Genomic DNA, 20904 nt, shown 5'->3' with positions numbered 1-20904 from the left:
TCTATTTGTACCATTAGTTGACCTTTTCATTCCCTACCTCCCTTTAGTTGCATATCCCCAGAAATATCCTTCCATTCTTTATAACCACTAGTTCATGTTTTTTTTTTTCCAGAAAGCAGCCTTCACTTTTATGCTCTCACTAGTTTAGCTCTCAAGCAATTCAAAATGAATTAATATTGACAATAAGGTAGAAGTTTGTTCATTGTTAGAATAATTAATTCCTAGGAGAGAAAGTAGCCAACGCAAAATCAGGTCCCTGACCTTTGAGGAAATTTCTTTAAATACCAATGCATGTGAAGTGACACTGATTTTTGCTAATCACAACTCTGGAAAAAAAATTAACCCTCAGTACAATGACACATTTTAATGTTTTTCTTCCATATGGACTTTCTATTGACAATGGAAACAGAGTTATTTGTAAAAGATTATTATACCACAGTGACGGTCACTGTCACTGTCCTGCCATTGTTCATCGATTTGCTGAAGCAGGACCAGTAACATTGTGAGACTTGTTGTTACTGTTTGGCATATCGAATACCTCACGGGTAGCTTGCCAGGCTTTGCAGTGCTGGCGAGATACACTAGGTAGCTTGCTAGGCTCTCCGAGAGGGGTGGAGGAATAAATTCATTCTCAGTTCAAATTCCAGATTTATTCTGAAAATGTGTTGAGGCTTTTGCTTAGAAGGAAAGCTTTTTATTTTTAAAATGACTGTTTCTTAATAAACACTGATGTGATACCAAATTATTTGCACCGTGTCTAACAAGTGTCATAGATATTAAATGCTGAAAAATACTTAGAAGAAGAGAAAGTCAGTTGGGCGCAGGGATTGTTTCTGAACATCTCCAAACAACAGTATCACCATCGACAACTATAAGGTTAGTTTTTCTGTAATGTTTATGTTTAATAGATATTGTTATTTTGCACATATAATGACATTTATGTATCAGCATCTTCAAATATAATAAGAGAGCATTTCATTGTCACCCCGTCTTCAAAAGATATTTGGCGAATATTATGCACCTCATTTGATATTTTGAAGACATTGAGACTCATTTAGGTTAAGCATAAAACTTCGTTTTCTGACAACAGGTGCCATGAAAAACCTCCTCTTGTAATAAAGCCTGATCGGAAATGAAACCAAAATCTAATATATTTTATACCCAGAAAGTGGGTGAGTGTAATAGTAAATGTATACCTACTAGAATTTAGTCTTAGCCCAAATTGTGAGAAAATTTTCTAAAGATACCTAAATGGGCAACATGACATTTTATTTATTTTTTTAATATTTTATTTTTGTTTCTGGGCCACACATAGCTATGTTCAGGGATTCCTCCCAATTCTGCCACAGGGATCATTCCAGGCAAGCTTGGGGGCCAAGTGGGGTGCCAGGGATAGAACCTGGATTGGCCATGTGCAAGGCTAGTGCCGTATTCATGAACTATTCTAGACCCCAATATGACATTTTAAATAGTATAGATAAAGAGATCTTAAGCTTAGTTTCTAGTTAAATTTATACAAGTATTGTCATGTAAAATATCTTATTTCTCTGAAGTTGATATGCACAAAAGTTCTCTGTGTGTCCATACACTGGGCTAGACATGTCCATGCTTTTTAAAGCAATTCTCAGAACCAAACAGTGCATTAATATTATTAATTCTGTTTTTTAAAATTATTTATAATTTAACTTAATCACAGTGAAATACAGAGTTACAAACTCCTTTTATGATAGAGTTTCAGTCATATAATTTCTAACAACTTAACCAGTGTAAATGTCTCTTCACTAGTGTACATTCCTCACCATCAATGTCTCCAGGCAGAATACCTCTTGCAGTCACTTTTCTTCTTCTTCTTCTCTCTCTCTCTCTCTCTCTCTCTCTCTCTTTCTCTCTCTCTCCTATAGGGCACTATGGTTAGCAATACACATACTGAAAGATTATCATGTAGGTAGGTATCGTATCCCTTTACCTACTTTCAATACTCAGCTCTTGTCCAGAGTGATAATTTCCAACTCTTATTGTCATACTTGCACTTCTCTCTCCTAACTGCCCCCTGCTCCCCACACTTGTGACAAGCTTCCAACCATTGAACACATGACTCTCTTTTATAGATTATTAATCTTGCTAGGATATAATGTGGTAGAAAATGTTTTCCCCATTCCCCCAACGAAAAGATACAACTGGGAAAGAATCAGGATTCTAGTCTGATCTGGTTGAGACTTCAGTCAAAACACTGAACCATTAGTGGTCATTTTTATCATGCATGAGGCACATTCTTTGGAAGAAGGAGAGGCAAGTTGGCGGAACTGGATTTGAAGAAGTGAAGAAAGGGTAGCTTTCAGTAAATACATACCACATTTTATTTGATATGAAAGAGTTCAAGCATGCCATTATTTGCTTACATGTACATGTAACTGGTGTCTATTTGTACTTAATGTGAAGTAGTAGTAAAGTGATTATAATTATTTGTTTCTATAAAAAAAGAGAACTGGCTTTTCTCTCCTCTGAAGAAGCCTGTGTGTTGTCTTGAACATGTCTCTCTCTTTCTCTTTTTCTTTTTATCTCTATCCTTGCATCTCTCTATATTCATTTCAGTAGAAAATATTTTTCTTCACTAAGAAAAGGCAGATGCAGCTGGTGAGATGGTAACAGCAGGTAGGGCACTTACTTGCATGCAGTTGACCTGGATTAGATTCTTTACATCATATATGGTCCCCAGAGCACCACCAGGAGTAAGGGCAAACCATAACCATAGTTGGATGTGACCCAAAACTCAAAAAGTAAAATAGGGAGAAAAATATGTAGTTTAATGTTTATAATCACAGTAATATAATGTAAGGGTAAGAATTCTGAGTAAAGACTCAAGTTTTTTTCCTACCTAATCTTTGCTCTGTCTGTAATTAGACTGATCTCAAGAAAAAACCCTTAACTTTGCTCCTTGCTTAAATTTTGTAAAACATAAAATAGGCATGAAATTGGGAGTGGTAATTACCTCTAAGTTTTTGGTTTGGGATGAAGTTGAAGAGGCAATGCAGTGGTAGGGTGCTTGCTTTGCATGTCCCAGGTTGGGACCCTATTACTCTGGATGATACCTTAGCCCTCTAGGAGTGATCCCTGAGCACAGAGCGAGGAGTAAATCCTGAGTACTGTTGAGTGTGGCTCAAAAACAAAAGGAGAAAAAAAAAAGGTTTGTAGTAGGAACTAAATCAACCATAGCCTACAAAATTTCTGGGATCACATCAAACATAGTGTCATCACTACTTTCATGCTATTATTACTATCAACACAAGTCTCTGATGCTTTTATTCTTCTATTTGACAAATTACATGTTTTTTCAATAGTTTAACATTATAGTTATAATATTATAGTTAACATAAATAGTTATGTTGTTAAATAGACCTAGGTGCAAATCACTTCCTTCTCAGATTTGTAACTAGCAAGCAGTGTTTGCATGTAATTTATTTCATTTGAACTTACTTGATTTAAGCAATATGTATTAAAATATTTTAAAGAACTTTCTATAATTTGTCATTGCATTTCATCACCAACACTCTGTTACTCTTTATGCCAACTTAAATGATGTCTTATGACTTTTTTTTCGCCTCAGGCTTCACCCAGTTTCTGAATCTTAGGCAACTTCAATGAAACCGCATATTAAAATCTACAGTATGTTCATCCAGAAAGTCTTGTTATCTTTCTACCTAAGCTCTCAATTTTGGTCCAGGCATTCCAATTTCTTATGGATAAAGCAAAACTAAAAATACTTAACACCAATAATCTTTATATCTGCTTTTTTGCCTCTCTCTTCTAACTCGACCCCCACTCTGTATTCACTCTGCCTTATCCTGCTAGTCCTTGCTGTTCTCTGATTGTCAGTATTCATTCATATGGTCTCCTCCCTGTTTCTTACAAAAACTCCTTATATCTCTTAACAAAAATTATTCTTATAAAAGAAAATTTTCCAGGAGAAAATTTAAACCGTGATTAAGAACTCAGCATCTCTTCAGACTCATTTTTTTAAAGGCATGGCTGTGCTCAAGGATATAGCTTCCAAAATTGGAGCACATACTTGGTAGGGAGCCCACTGAGTATCACTGGGAGTGGACCCCAAGCACTCAGCCAAGAGGAACCCCTGGAGATCTACTGGCAGACCAGAGGATACAACAAAACATCAATAGCAGTAATAGCAGCAGAAAACAACTCATAAGCATCCCAAGTTAAGAGTAAAGACATTTAATATTTACAAGGATGCACACATTTAATATATTCACTGTTATCTTAATGAAATGCTTTTTTTCCAGGCATATTTTGGCATAGCACGGAATTCATGGAGAACAGGAACAACGTGACAGAATTTGTTCTACTGGGTCTCACAGAAAACCCAAAGATGCAGAAAATCATATTTATTGTGTTCTTTTTCATATATTTCATCACTTTGGTAGGTAATTTGCTCATTGTGGTCACCATTATTGCCAGTCCATTATTAGGATCCCCCATGTACTTTTTTCTGGTCTATCTCTCATTTATTGATGCCTGTTACTCCTCTGTCAATGCTCCTAAATTGATTGTAGATTCACTCAAAGAAAATAAGACCATCTTATTCAATGGGTGTATGACTCAAGTGTTTGGGGAGCATTTCTTAGGAGGTGCTGAGGTCATTCTTCTAACTGTGATGGCCTATGACCGCTATGTAGCCATCTGTAAGCCTTTACACTATACAACCATCATGAATGGGCGATTGTGTGGTCTGCTGATGTGCGTGGTGTGGGTTGGGGGTTTTCTTCATGGAACCATTCAAATTATCTTCATCATCCGATTGCCCTTCTGTGGTCCTAATGTCATTGATCACTTTATGTGTGATCTCAACCCATTGCTCAATCTTGCCTGCACTGATACCCACACTCTAGGGCTTTTTGTTGCTGCTAATAGTGGATTCATTTGTGTCTTAAACTTCCTTCTCTTGATGGTCTCCTATGTAGTCATTCTGTCCTCCCTAAGGAACCAAAGTTTGGAGGCAAGGCGCAAAGCTCTCTCCACCTGCATCTCCCATATCACAGTGGTTGTCTTATTTTTTGTGCCTTGCATATTTGTATATATGAGACCTGCAGTTACATTATGGATTGATAAAGCAGTTGCTGTGTTCTACACTATGATAACTCCAATGTTGAATCCTTTAATCTATACTTTGAGAAATGCCCAGATGAAGAATGCCATTCGAAAGTTGTGTAGTAGGAAAACTATTTCAGACCACCAATAATAATGTTTGGATCCCCTCATTGATTTAACTATGGAAGATTTAAAAGGAAACAGTGAACAATCTCAGTAGAGAATTCTTATGGGATAAAGAAAGCACCTACTTGCTGTGAATATAGATTCTGCAATTCACTGACTAGATTTAAGTCTAAAAAACAAGATATCTGAACCAGAGGATATATTTTGCATATTTAAAATTCTAATAAATTGGAGTTTAATTTTCCATCTTTTTATATAAATTTGTAGGTTTTTCTTTTAATAAAGTATGTGTATTTAAAAATTATGCTAGTGATAAAACAAAAATCCTTACAATGTTCCTTAGAGATGGGAACTGCAGTTTTTCTTGTTATATGTGATGAAATTGACAGAGATAGATGATAATCAAAACATATGCTGGAAAGATAGTAACCAGAGTGAGATCCATTAATCCAGTTATATTGATACATAAATCTTACAATTCCAATCGAGGTAAAAATGTTTAAAAATTATGTCAGTAATCATTTATTTAGCCAATGATTATATGCAACAAAATTACAGATTTTTAAATAATTATGCCTATTTAATTCATAAATGATGCCAACATGTTGCATATCACATTATGTAATTTAACTGATTTACATTACAAAGGAATAGCAATTAACCAGTTCTGGAGTATAATGCCTATGCCAAAACTTCCATGGCTCTAGGGTGAAGCCAGATTTAAAAATGGGAACCATATCCTTATTTCCCCTACTACAATTTTCCTCAACATTTAATTTTCAATTTTTTAATAAAAACTTTCATCTCATGGTCTTCATATGGATAACCAATCATCAAATGGACAAGTAAAGAGATACAAAATATATTTAGAAGTTTCAACTAAATTTAGAGTAAATAACAGAGGAGAGATGGATGAATTCCAGGTTTTGGGTTTGATCACTGCACGAGGAACTGAGACAAACGGCACAGTTTTTGTCAATGAAGAGTATTCCTCTGTAGTCAAGACAATATCTCCTTATTCTGAAGTTGCCCTGAATTCACTGAGGAAAATGAGTCAGTTTCCAGTTACTTGAATTTCAGCCAGGATCTGTCTGATGTGTGTGTGTGTGTGTGTGTGTGTGTGTGTGTGTGTGTGTGTGTGTGTCTTTATATATATCTATATATTTATAGATATATAGTAAGTAGATATTGGAACATAATGTTCATCAGAACACAGGCACAGAACTATTTAAATTAAATCAAAGAAACTTTACTGTGTGTTTAAAAACATTGGGAGTTTATATATTTTCTTTTAAACTTGTAAAGTAATCTGAAATTTTAATGAAAACTAAGACTTCTTTCTGCGTCTGAAAGTATATTTCTATATCATTCCCATTTTAGTTTTACTTCTTGGTGCAATTGTTAGAATATATGACCAAACATTTCTGATCTGAAGTAACTTTGACAAAAACTGGTCTAAAATTTAATGATTTACTTTCCAATATGCTTATCTGTTAATCAATAAAATAATAGAAAATTTTATATTTCCTGTGTTTATTATATAGGATTGATTCATATTATTTAACTGGGAGTTAACTTATTTGATCCTCCAAAGGTTTTGATTATTTTTTGTACAAAGATAAAATAGATTTGTTTGTGCAAATGTCAATCAGGAATGCGAGCATACAGTTAACAGGCCACAAAAAATTCCGCAAATTAAATAAAATATTAGATCAAGAGATAGAAATTGCTAGAAATAAGTGAATTTCTAGCAATTAGAAATTTAGAGGACTCGATTTTGAATCTGACTTAAATTGTTTTACAAATCTCTTGGGAAAATAAAGTTTTCCTAAATTTATTGAGTACTTAAATAATTTTTCTAAAATATTAATTATTTTACTTAATTTACCTTAAAATCTACATTCCTAAACCTAATCAAGAGTATCAAATTGTGTTTTAATAAGAAAGATAATGAATATGAATGTTTAATGTATGCTAGAGGCAATTAAGAAAACGTATGATAAGAAGTAAAAAGGACTATCTCATGTAACTAAGAAAGCTAAAGGCGCCCAGATATCCCATGCTCACCAACTTTCAAATAAAGAGAGAGTCAACTACCAGAAGATGCTCTGTGAATAGACTCTGAGCTTATTTCACTATTCTACTCATTAAGCCCCAAGTACACATGAACTTCAGCCCGTTTGGCTACATAGTTAGATGACAGTGATGCATGTGATACATGAGCAAGCAAAATATTAGACACATATTTTGCAACTGCTAATTATATTACTCATATTCATCCTATTAGGTATTCTTCTCACATTTAGATTACTTTTTTAAGATTCTTGCAACAAAGCCAATGCACACATGACTCTTCTTTGAGGGGGTCTCCCATACCATATCTCAGGCATTTGCTATTTCTTTTTGGATCACACCCGGCTATGCTCAGGAGTTACTCCTGGTTCATGCACTCAGGAATTACTCTTGGCGGTACTCGGGGGACCATATGGGATGCTGGGAATCGAACCTAGGTCAGCTGCATGCAAAGCAAATGCCCTACCCGCTGTGCTATTGCTCCAGCCCCACATTTGCTATTTCTTTAATTCATGTCTTTACTATTATCTTCACTGTCTTGTACTTGAATTCTTTTTTTCCAACAATGTCAAACTGAGGTGTGGAAAGTCTGGCCCTGTATTCTACATATGGGTGAAACTTTTGTTGAGGACAAAGAAGAAATTCTGAGGGCCTGAGCCATAGTACTGAGAGCAGGGTGCTTACCTTGCATGTGGCTGACCCTGTTTTGATCTGAGCACTTCTTATGGCCCCCTGATTTAGGAGTAAGGCCTTAACGCCACCAGTTTGTGGACCCTACCCCACCTAAAGAAGAAATTCTGTCATAAAAATAAATTTATTGTGAAACGAAATGAAGAAAAATTATAGGATAGAATGCCAATGAAAAAGAAATATGTAGAAATTTTTAAAGGAATGGATTTCTATAGCTCTTGGAACATCTATTGAATCTCAGTTTATTGCTAAATAGAAACTGAGTGTATATTTGAAATAGAAGAGGATGAGAAATGAAAAAAAAATTTATTGTCCATTTTCCTAGAGAATCTAGTAAAAGGGGAATCTATTTTCCAATCTGCTGCCTCTCTTCCTCCCTTTGCCCTTTTTTGGGCTGTATTTATTGCATTCAGTAGCCTATGTATGTAATAACTGACACTGGGTTTTGAAACTGGGCTAAACAGTTCAATATTAGACAGCAGAAACCTTGACTGGCTACAGACAGTATCTGTTTCTTCCTCTTTCCCCAAACTTTAAATATAAAAATAGTTGTCATTTTAACCTTCCAAAGCCCACCTCTTGCTTTGTTTATGTTGCAAAGACGAGTGAGTGTGTCTTAGTGACGAGCCTTGGAGGGAAATATTAACTCTGGCACCTACTAGTCTACACCCCATCCCCTATAAATCCATGCTTCACCTTTCTCTTCTCTGTAAAAGCTGATTTTGTGATTGGAGAGGTAACACAGGGCTAATATACTATCTTTTTTGGGGGGCGGTGGGGTACACCCAATGATGCTCATGAGTTACTCCTGGTTCTGAACTCAGGAATTACTCCTGACAGTGCTTGGGGGGATCATATGGAATGCCAGGGATTGAACCAGGGTTGGCCATGTGCAAAGCAAACGCCTTATCTGCTGTACTACCCCTCCGGCGCTAATGTGCTATCTAATATGCTTTAATACCAGAGATTGAACCAGTTTGAACCTTGTGCACAGAACTGGGAGTGAGCCCTGAGCACCGTCAGTGTTTTCAGGCGAGAAATTAACCAAGAAGTCTTGAGCACACTTGTTAGCCTAATTGAGGAGCCTCTATTCACCGGCAAGGGCAAAGCCTGAGAGCAAGGGTCTCAGTGCTAGATACATCCCTGAACCTAAGTCCAGGCAAAATTTTTATCCATTCTTATCACATCCTGCTTGGCAACATCAATTGGTTTTCTTCTAACTAAACAATCAAGCATAGTACAGGAGTCAGAAGTTGCCATTAGCCTGGAGTGGTTCAAAGCTTTCTACTTGGCAGCTGAGAAGAACAATTAACTACTTAGTGTAGACTCAGGTTATTCTCAGGGCATCCTGTCCCTGGGTTCTCAGAATGCATCCAGTTTTTCAGCAATTCTTTTGAGTCACCTGCTTTCTCTGCTAACTTTGAGTCACCTCATCACACCAGATGCAGCCCCAAAACACAAAAACAGAATAAATGAAGCCAAATATTCTTGCGACTATGCAGACAAAATGGTTACTTAGAAGATTGGAATTCACCCCCTTCCAATCTGCAGACCTATTGCCAATAAAACTCTTTCTCAACTCATCACCAAGTCTCTAGATTATTCAGCTTTCAAGCAGCAGCATAACCAAGCCCCCACAATTGCATAATGCATACAAAATTCAATATCTATGTTCCTTATAATATTTTGAGATTATAGTGGTACATATATGATAGCTACAACATTTTAAAAATTAGTGTGCTCTAAACCATGCCAACTTTATTTGAAATTCATAACTCAGCTCCCAGGGGGAAAGCTTAAAATATGGAGCTATAGCCTTGCGTGAGGGGGAGCCAGTGATCTATCTCTTGATCCCACTGGAACTGCATTGCTGGGTCTCAAACACTGAACTTTTGGGATTCCAAATACTACCTTCACAAAGTAAATTATTTCTTGCTTTCTCTCCAGTGTCATTAAATTGTAATTAAGCTTCAGATAATTAAAACAAAGTAATTATCAGTTATAGAATCTTTAGCAGTATGTAATGGCTAAATAATTGTTAAGAGTTAATAGGAGCTGAAGAATCACTAGCTATATCCAGTTTATTGTTACTTACACTGAATCTTTGTGTATAAGATGGAAATAACATCAATTTTTAAGATAGTCTGTAGTAGCACTGCACTGTAGTACTGTCTTCCCTTTGTTCATCGATTTGCTCAAGCGGGCACCAGTAACATCTCACAACATATCCGTTGTGAGACTTGTTGTTACTGTTTTTGGCATATCGAATATGCCGCGGGGATCTTGCCAGGCTCTGCTGTGCAGGCGAGATACTCTCGGTAGCTTGCTGGGCTCTCCGAGAGGGATGGAGGAATTGAACCAGGATTGGCCACGTGCAAGGCCACGAACACCCTACCCGCTGTGCTATCATTCCAGCTATCGCTTCAGATAGTCATTAACTAAAAATAGAATTATGGGATTATAAATGTAGATTTTGAGTTCTACATACTCTTGTTTACCTGAGTCTCTCATTACAAGAGACTCATATAAAGAAAATTTAAATTATTTCTCAGAATCACAAAATAATGCACTATGTATGAAAGAAAAAAATCCAATTTCTTCCTCAAACTTTTCATGTATCAGAACTGAGAGGGATGGAGGAAGAATATTATTGAGGCTCTATGCAGGCATGCAAACATGACATAGTGATTGATATCAATTACTATTGATTGAGAAATATAAATAGATATAACTTATATCTGCATTTCGGTGCAAAAGATATCTGCACTGGCACAGAAGTGTCTAAGTTTTATCAATGCTGTCCCTTTTCTTTTCTCCTGAAGAGGACTCACATGTGGATAGATTTATGTAGCTAGATATCAGTAGATATGCAATGTTTATTTTGAAAGTTATAAAAGTCTAAATATTAATACAGGATTTTCTGGGCTGGAGAGATAGTACAGCAGGTAAGGCACTTGCCTACATGTGACCAACCCGGGTTCCATTCCCAGCATCCCATATGGTCCCATGAGGATTAATTCCTGAGTGCAGAGCCAGGAGTGACCCCTGCACATCACTGGGTATGACCAAAAAAAGCCAAATAAATAAATAAATAAGTAAATAAATAGGATTTTCTGACATTGAAGACAAGCACTTCTTCCTGCTTCTCCAAGATTTTGCTGTTCGAATGGGAGATGAGTGACTGAATTCAGAGACCTGTGAGAATAATGCCATTATTCTGCTGAGCTAAAACACGTACTTTGTCAAAGAATTTGGACTACAGATGGGAAACACAGAACTGAGATTAGATTATGTGATTCTGTGGATATAAACAACAATCCAAATAGTGCACTTTTTATTGCAGAAATAAAATTAGTAAAAGAATTGAGACAAAATCTGCCAGGTTTCATTTCTTTTATAATAAGTACATGTGGATCTAAGTTAAAGTTTTATTCTTTGGGATATTATTAATTTTCTGTTAGTCCAGGATTGTCAATTATAAATTCAAATGGTCAATTTTCACCAGGTTATTGCTAAAATAACTAATAACACCAAACATCAGCCAAGCGGCACAAATGCTGAACGACTTTAACCGTGAATGTGGAAAGGTCGGACTACAGCTAAATCTTACGAAGACAATGTTTATGAGAAACAGCCTTGTTCCTGACACTCCATTCGCTCTCAATGGAACCACCATCTCTGAATGCAACAGTTCTATATACCTAGGTCTAGAAATCAACATGATGAATGACCTGGCACCTGAGTTGAGCAGGAGGAAGAGAGCGGCTTGGAATACCTTCAAGAACGTTGAAGAAAAAACTAAAAGGACAAAGAACCTCCAGCTACAAGCACATCTCTTTGATTCCACTGTTCTTCCTGCATTAACATATGCCTCAGAGACCTGGACCCTACGAAAACAGGATGAGAACGCTATTTGGGTCTCTCAAAGAGGAATCGAAAGAGCTATGCTTGGAATATCATGATTCACTCAAATGAGAGATAGAATCCGGAGTTTTGATCTTCATCAATGCTCAAGAATCAGGGACGCTGTCTTATTTGCCAAGACATCAAAAATCAGATGGGCTGGACACGTAATGAGGTTTACAGACAACCGCTGGACTAGAGCCATTACTGATTGGATTCCACAGGACATCAAATGATCACGTGGACGCCCACCTACAAGATGGTCAGACTTCTTCGTCAAGACTCTGAATGATCGGTTTGAGGCTCTGCATGTTCCTAGAACGAACAGATACCATTGGGCTACGCTAGCACGCAACAGGGATGAATGGAGACGTTACTGGCACCCGCTTGAGTAAATAGATGAATAACGGGGATTAAGTGATTAAGTGATAAGTGATATTGCTAAAATAGATCTAAAAATCATAGTTTATAGTCTTCTGGTTCAATCAAATTGGTGAAGTTTTCATTAGAAAACATAAGTATTGGATATGGGAATATGTTGAAACATACAGTTGAATATCAAGAAAAGAACAAAGAAAGAGTGTAAAATACTGCTTATTCTGATGGTTCTGAAAACTGTGAATTATTGTAAGCATGGAACATAAAATATAAAGGTGGGTTATTTAAAATTCAAAAGGCATAGAATTTTGACAGTGTTTGAAGAATGTTGATGTCTTAGTCTGGGTTGATAAAAGGCTTCAAACAAAATAATCCACAGTGAAAAGATAGGGAAAAATAGTAAAATATTTAACAAGTTTTCTATTGTAATAACACCATGCTGAAACTTTATTTGTGAGCCATTGTGTTGTACTGAATGTATCTACAGTATTAGCAGACTTTGGAGAAATAGAGATGCACATAATTGAAACATGACAGAGAGGCAAATATTGGAGATACCAGTTACCTCAAAATTGCAAAGTTCGTAGTTATTCACTCTAACACAATATTTTCTAAGTACACAGTAAACTGTGAGAATAGCACATTGAATTGGGACCAGTTTGCAAATATATCTGATAAATAAGGAATTTGAATTTTATTCCTTGGAAAACTGGGATTCTACAGAAAACATTGTAAAAGTAGTGATATACATATAGATATAAATTTTAGAAGAATATGTCTATATTTCGCATATCTCAGTGATCACTCGAGTTTGCTACAACCTACTAAAGTGAAAAATCACAATTTGAATCACTGAAACATTTTTTTCTTGGCTTATATATATATATTACCATATACTCCAGTCCTGAAAAGAAAGATCATAATACTCACTATAGCATCTAAATTGATGCGTGTCCTCAGGGCACAAGGATACAATCACAATGGGTGGTTTCCTACTTAATGAAATTTAGAATATGCAATTTTAGACCATACCTTCTGAATAGCAATTTTCATCTCCACATTTCTCAAGCTGTAGATGAGAGGATTCAGCAAAGGGGAAAGCACAGTGTAAAATACTGAGATTTCTTTGTCCTTGTTCTCATAGTCTGGAGGTAGAAGATAAACATAGATGCAAGGTCCAAAGAACAGGAGGACAACCATGATGTGAGAGCTGCAGGTGGAGAGAGCTTTGCGGCGCCCTGCAGAGGAGTGGTTCCTAAGATGATATAATATGACTATGTAAGATGCAAATAGGACAAGAAAAACAATGATTAGCACTATTCCTGAGTTCGCGATCATTAAGATATTGACAATCCGAATATCTTTGCACACAAGTTTTAAAAGAGGTTTCACATCGCAAAAGTAGTGATCTACCTGATTAGGACCACAGAAAGGTAAATTGACTACCACCATGAGTAGAGCAACTGAGTGCCAAAACCCCAAGCCCCAGGCCACAAGAATCAGCATGCTACACCTCTCCCTGTTCATGATCACCATGTAATGTAAAGGTTTGACAATGGCAACATATCTATCAAAAGCCATCGACACTAAAATAAAAATTTCCACTCCTGCCAGCAAATGAGCAGCAAAGAGCTGGGTCATGCAGCTGTTATAGGAAATGTTTTTTCTTGCTGCAACTAAGTCTCTGAGTAGCCTGGGGATGACAGTCATGGTGTAGCCGAGGTCCATGAGAGAAAGGTGGCAAAGAAAATAATACATTGGTTGTTGGATCAGGTGGCTGCAAGTGATTGTGAGTAAGATGATGAAATTTCCCATTAAGATAGCCAAGCAACAGAGCAGGAAGAAGAAAAAGAACAGCAGCTCAATTTGCTTATTTTCCCACAGTCCAACGAAAATGAATTCTGTCACGTTGGTCCTATGTTCCATGAAGGTTGAGGTGAGTCCAAAGAGAGTAGAAACTCAATTAATCTGAAATTAATAGAGAGATATAATATGTCTTCAATTACACATTTTAATCTTGGATTCTTTGTACATCAATAAAAATATGGGCTTTGAAATATGTATTCTGATGTTATCTTCTAAAATCATTTTGGAGTAAAGAATTTTTTTATGCATCAAATTATATTTAATAAGAATGTATTCTGTCTGAGATTATTATATACCTTTTGCGTGCATTTAATTATAGCAACCCAATAGTTGCTATTCTGATATCTATTTTATGTCATATGAATCAAAAAGTAGTCATATTATGAACTAAAACATTAAAATAATTTGTATAAACCTACAAATACGAACATATATCTAATGAGTTGCTCATGCTCTTCAACACCATGACATTCACATTATTCATCGTCCAAATGAAGCTCCAATTGTTTCCACTATGTAAAATATCTCTGGTTTTACTCTATCTGCCATTATATTCCAAGTATAACATAATTCAAAATGCTTCCTTTTTATGCACTTAAAATTCTAAATGAATTTAAATGACATGAATATATTAGTTATATCCAATAGAACTAAACATCCATTCCTGATATAAAAACATATTCAAAGCTTCTAATCATAGCAGAAAAATAGCACTAATGAGTTGATTTTACTTTCAGTCATTGAAAAATTATTTGGTGCAAAAATAACCCTGTCCTATTGTATCTACAAATCATTTCTGTTTTGGTCTTTGTTAATCCATAAGAAAAAGCAAAGAACAAGAAACAAAACAAAGCAAACTACCTTTTATCATTCTCCCTCTCTTATTTCACTATGTCTCTTTTATGTCTCTTTGTCTCTTTCAACACACACACACACACACACACACATACACACACACACACCACTTTTATGACCTCTCATTTGCTTCCTTAGGTACAAAATCTTTTTTTTTTTAGTTTATCTTTTTACATACCTCTGTTTTAAAGAGTTGCTTCCAAAATCTCATCTTTAAACTTTAAATTCCTAAAAGAAAAAAATGTGAAAAATTGGAAGGATATGTCAGCTATAATTTTCAAAGAAAAATAATTTTGAACTAAAAATACAAGAGTAAATTGGATAGCATAAAAACTTGTCAGTCTATTTGAAATGATCACATTGATAACAAAGAAACTTTCTAGTCACTTTATCAAATTAAGTCATTGTATCAAATATTTAATTTTTACTGTATCATGGTAAATTATATATTACTTTGATGTATTGGTTTTGCAAATAAATAACAACCAAAACTTAATGGTAAGTTTGTACCTATATTTTTGGTAGTTCATTTTTGTCTATTATGCTTAATATGTTTGTACAAATACAACAAATAAAGGTTTGCAATCCTCAGTTTTCCTTCCACTTGTCTATATTTTCTCTTTTGCTCTTTGTTGAAAATCATTACTAATGTAATTGCAAAAATAATTTAAACTTTGAATTTACTGAGTAAAGTTTGAACTTACTGAGATTAAGTAATATGTGTTGCTCAAAATGCCCATTATTCATACATATCCACACATCACGGTCCTCACAGTCCTCACACAATTGGTTACATTTCTCTGAAAGGTTAAGGTGCTGCTCCAAGTTGAATCTTTTCTTCTCATTTTCTATGACTATGCATTGAAACATATGGACTCATTGTGAATCTTGCATCAATAAGAACATTTCAGGAAAACACCAGTGGGGATATCTTAAATGAAAATGCACAGGTTTTACCGGAGGGAAAATATCCCACAGGAATTTTTACAATAGCCAATGCTTAGATATTTTAACTATAGAAATAGCTACTCTATCATAAAGGCCATTCAAGTGATTTGATGTCAATACCTTTTGAAAATTTATCTCTAAAAAGTATTATGTGAGTGATTGAATACTTTTGTATTATTATATGCTACAATAAAGTACACTTTATTAACTTCTCTTCTAAAATAATTTCCTAAACAACTAAAGTTTCTAATGTTTATCATGGTACATAACACATATTTAATGTGTGTTGAACATTTTAGAATATGATGTTGCTATACTGTGTCATTGAATAATCTAGTATAATGTATTAGATTTTGGAAATACATGCATTATAGTTTTATAAATATTTTAATTTGTCTTTTTTCTGTCTCTACCAAGACAGAGAGGGCAGGAGTGTCAGTGGGAAGTAGAGAGCAAGCAGAAAAAATTGTACGTAACCTCTATGTTCTAACACATGATCCTAAAAGGTTCTTCTTATATTTTTCTAGTTTTATTTTATATGATAATAGACTTCATTTTCTTGTGTTTTTCATTTAGAATTGTTTTCACCAGACCCAGGTTTATGCATAACTTTTTTTCATGTAATTCTATTTATTTTTTTTTACTTTTTATTTTTTTTATTAGTGAAACACCATGAGGTACAGTTGTATACTTACAAATTTTTGTGCTTGGTTTTCCGTTATACAATGATCAAATACCCATCCGTCCACCGGTGCCCATTCTCCACCACCACTGATCCCAGTATCCCTCCCACCCCCCACCCCCCCAACCCACCCTTCCTCTGTGGCAGGGCATTTCCCTCTGTTCTCTCTCCTTTTAGTGCTGTGGTTTGCAAAAGAGACATTGAGTGGCAATCATGTATGGTCTATAGTCTACTCTCATCACGCTTCTCCTATCCTGAGAGGAACCTTCCAAAACCCTTTATTTGGTGCTCCCTTCTCTATCTGAGCTACCTTTACCCCTAGCATGTGTGCCTGGCCTCAAAATCATGGAGTAATCCTCCTGGTACTTATCTCGGCTATTCTTGGGTGTTAGTCTCCTATAACGTTCCCCAGATGAATGCAATCTTTCTATGTCTGTCCCTCTCTTTCTGACTCATTTCACTTAGCATTATACTTTCCATGTAGTACCACTTGTATATGAATTTCATGACTTTATCTTTTCTAACAGCTTATGCATAACTTTTGTACTTTCACGTATTCAACTATTTCTTCAAATTCATTTAAAAATTTTGTTTCTGTTTAGTCACAATTCTTTTACAATATTGTCAATTGATAAGATTTCATGCATGGCACATCCCAACACTGCGCTCCCCACTAGACTGTCTGTTTTCCTCTGCTGATGTCTCAGAGTTCTCAGAAATTCCCCCTCACCCTCACCTCCCCACAACTTACTTCCCCTACAATGCCTCACTTCCATGGTAAGCTATTTTCCATAGTCCAATTATTAGACTCTTCTGCTTTTGACCATACGATCCTTCTTTATATCCCGCATATCAGAGACTACATTTCTCTCTCTCTCTCTCTCTCTCTCCCTCTCTCTCTCTGTCCTTCCAGTTGACTTCACTCACATGATACTCTCCAGTTACATCTACAAGGCAACAGATTGCATGATTCTAAGTTTTCTTATTTCTGAGTAATGTACATGTAGCACAGTGGGTAGGGCATTTGCCTTGCAAACGGCCGACCCAGGTTTGATTCCTCCATCCATCTTGGAGAGACCAGCAAGCTGCTGACAGTATTCTGCCCACACAGCAGAGGCTGGCAAGCTCCCTGTGGTGTATTCGACATGCCAAAAACAGTAACAACAGTCTCACAATGGAGACATTACTGGTGTCTGCTCAAGTAAATCAATGAACAATGGGAGGACAGTGCTACAGTGCTACTACATTTCTTAATCTAGTCCCCTGCTCTTGGACACTAGGATATTTCCAGATACTTGATTTTCTTTTTTGATTTTTGTGCTATACCTCTGGTGCTTGGGGCTTACTCTTCACAAAGTGGCTGAGATGACTACTGGTGAAGTTTGACCATATGGGGTGCCAAAGACAGATCCTAGAGAAAGCTAAGCAAGCGCTTTATTCACAATATCTCTCCAACCCCAGATTTTGTCGATTGTGATGTGTTGCAATGAACACAGGCATGCAAGTATCCCTGTGGAATGAGATATTTGGGCCCTTGAGTTACGTGTCAAGAAGTGAGATTTCCAGGTCATCTGAAAACTCAATTCTTAATTTTTTAAAAAGGACCCAAATTGTTTTCCAAAAAGATTAAACTACCCAACATTCCCTCCCTCTGGTAGTGGGTGAAGAGTTCTTTTTCCTCCATAACCACACCAATACTGGTTGTTTCAATTTTGTTATGTATGCTGTTTTCACATTAGCCCCAACAGATTGCATATCCCTTGTAGTTTTTCTATAACTTTCTATTTTTTGAGAATAATATCTTAAAATGTTCCCCTGAAATAATGTCTCTTGACTCTGTCCATTGCATGGTTATGATTCATATATGAACATAGAAATAAACTTCCAGCATGCATGAAACAAAATTAGATAAGCCCACATGAGGACAAGTATCAATCCAGTTTCACAGTGGAATATTATATTGTTATTTTTTTCTTTTATAGATAGCAAAACAGATCATTCAAATGGTATATTAGCTGAATAAGTTAAAAATATTATGACACATATATAAAATTAAACATGATACAAGGTATTATTTTCATGTATAAATGCATTACTTATATCAAATGTCATCATTTCAACATGTTTTGACACTTTTTAAAATTTTTATTTAATTTTTATAAAGTTATTTACAATAATTTATTACTTTTAATATTCCAACGGACCGGAGAGATAGCATAGTGGGTAGTGCATTTGCCTTGCACTTGGCCGACCTGGGTTTGATTCTTCTGCCCCTCTCGGAGAGTCCGGCAAGCTACCAAGAGTATTCTGCCCACATGGCAAAGCCTGGCAAGCTACCCATGATGTATTCAATAAGCCAAAAACAGTAATAACTAGTTTCACAATGGAGACATCACTGGTACCTGCTCGAGAAAATCGATAAACAATGGGAGAACAGTGCTACACTGCAATATTCCAACACCAATCCCACCTTTCTACCACCATATTTTAAGTGTTTCCACCTGTTACTGCTTTTGGACTATCGAATATGCCAACGGGTAGCTTGCCAGGCTCTGTTGTGCTATTATTTAATAGGAAGCTCGAGGTAAGGTAAAGGTAAAGGCCCTCCCGTTGATCGTCGATTTGCTCGAGCGGGCCCAGTAACGTCTCCATTGGAGACTTTGTTGTTACTGTGTTTGGCATATCGAATACGCCACGGGGAGCTTGCCAGGCTCTGCCGTGCGGGCGAGATACTCTCGGTAGCTTGCCGGGCTCTCTGAGAGGGGCGGAGGAATCGAACTCGGGTCGGCCATGTTGGCTGCGTGCAAGGCAAACGCCCTACCGCTGTGCAAGAAAATATTATGCTCCCTCAACCTAAGAGTTTAATAGAAGTAGCAAAGAAAGATATAGACACATAGAGAAATGTACAAGAAATTAATTATTGAGATTCTTGGATTTAAATTGTGTTTTTATAGTAGAAAAATCCGAATAAAAAAAAAAACTACTTATATAACTCTTTCTAATAGGCAGAGTATTTTTATCCTGTTTTTATGTTTTAATTTAGCTCTTTGGGGTTGGTATAGAGAATATAAAATTCAAGCAATGTTGGTAATATTGAACATTAATATTGTTCACCAATTATGTTGTATTGTCCTTCTATATACATCAAAAACTTTAAGATATCACTATGTGGAATTTATTTTGACTGCTTTCAAAAATTTAAATGAGGGGCCAGAGCAATTGATAATACAGCAGGTAGGGCATTTGCCTTGCACACGGCCAACTGGGGTTTGATCCCCAACATCCCATATGGTCCTTTGAGTACTATCAGGAGTAATTCTTGAGTTCAGAGTGAGGAGTAACCCTGGTGCAATCCTAAATGTGAACCCCAAAATTAAAAAAATAAAATAAGATTTAACCATTCCATGTATGATATATTTATACTTATTGTAATTTATCTACTTTATTTATTTCAGAAGTATGATGAAAAACATAGAAGTGACATAAAATGATTCAATAGCGTATAACTTTTCAGCACATCACATCTGTAGGTTGAGGAATAGTACCAGGATTAAGAAGCTTGTCTTGCATACAAAAATCATTGACTTTATACCTGGCATCAAATGGTCCTCCAAAAACGACCAGGAGTTATTTATAAATTCAGAGCCAGCAGTAATCCCTAAACACCACTTGGTGTGTCCTAAACCCTCTACCTACCACCAAAGTGGCCAGTGAGATAGCACTGGTATAAAGGCACTTGTCTTGCATATGCTCAACTCCAGTTAGATCGCTAGTACTACGTGTGGTCTACTGAGCATTGCCAATAGTGATCCCAGAGCACAAAACATAAGGATACCCTGAGCACTTCTGAGTGTGACCCCAAATTCACTATCCCTCTCAAAGTTCCCAAGCAATGAATTCACTTAGTCAAATCAAAAAATAAATGAGCTATTTGAAATTAATACAAATAATTTTGCCTCCCAAGTGGTGCTCTGGACGTCTATGATACACTGATTCTTGGTCAAGCTGTATTGAAATTCAATGGGAGAACCATGGATGTGATGTTGCTTTCACCCAGTGATTCTGCAAATTCCCTGGATCACTTCTGAAGCATCCAGGGTTGCATTCAGCAATACTTGGGGGGCCAATAGGTGCCTGGGAGTGAACAGGGAGTGTTCGCGTGAAAGTCATGTTCCTTATTCTGTCATATTGCACAATTCCCCTAAATTAGTGTTTTTAAATACCCAAGTGTTGAATAGACCTCTAGATTCTTATATGTGCATTTCAAATGTGTGGGGCTG

At 36.2% G+C, this 20904-nt stretch overlaps 2 protein-coding genes across 2 annotated transcripts; one reads left to right on the top strand and one right to left on the bottom strand.

Moving 5' to 3' along the window:
* The first annotated feature begins 4318 nt into the window (after positions 1-4318).
* LOC130044837 (olfactory receptor 4C46-like) lies at positions 4319-5254 on the top strand. Its single transcript, XM_056137494.1, has one exon. It carries the CDS (start codon positions 4325-4327, stop codon positions 5252-5254), a length of 930 nt encoding a protein of 309 aa, XP_055993469.1. The 5' UTR covers positions 4319-4324.
* Positions 5255-13269: 8015 nt separating this feature from the next.
* LOC130042599 (olfactory receptor 4P4-like) lies at positions 13270-14199 on the bottom strand. Its single transcript, XM_056134759.1, has one exon. It carries the CDS (start codon positions 14197-14199, stop codon positions 13270-13272), a length of 930 nt encoding a protein of 309 aa, XP_055990734.1.
* Positions 14200-20904: the final 6705 nt, after the last annotated feature.

This window comes from Sorex fumeus, unplaced genomic scaffold (genome assembly GCF_029834395.1).
Source record: "Sorex fumeus unplaced genomic scaffold, SorFum_2.1 ptg000007l, whole genome shotgun sequence".
Lineage (NCBI taxonomy): Eukaryota > Metazoa > Chordata > Mammalia > Eulipotyphla > Soricidae > Sorex > Sorex fumeus.
The sequence above is the reverse complement of the archived record's forward strand: the minus strand, read 5'-3'. Positions and strand labels throughout refer to the sequence as shown.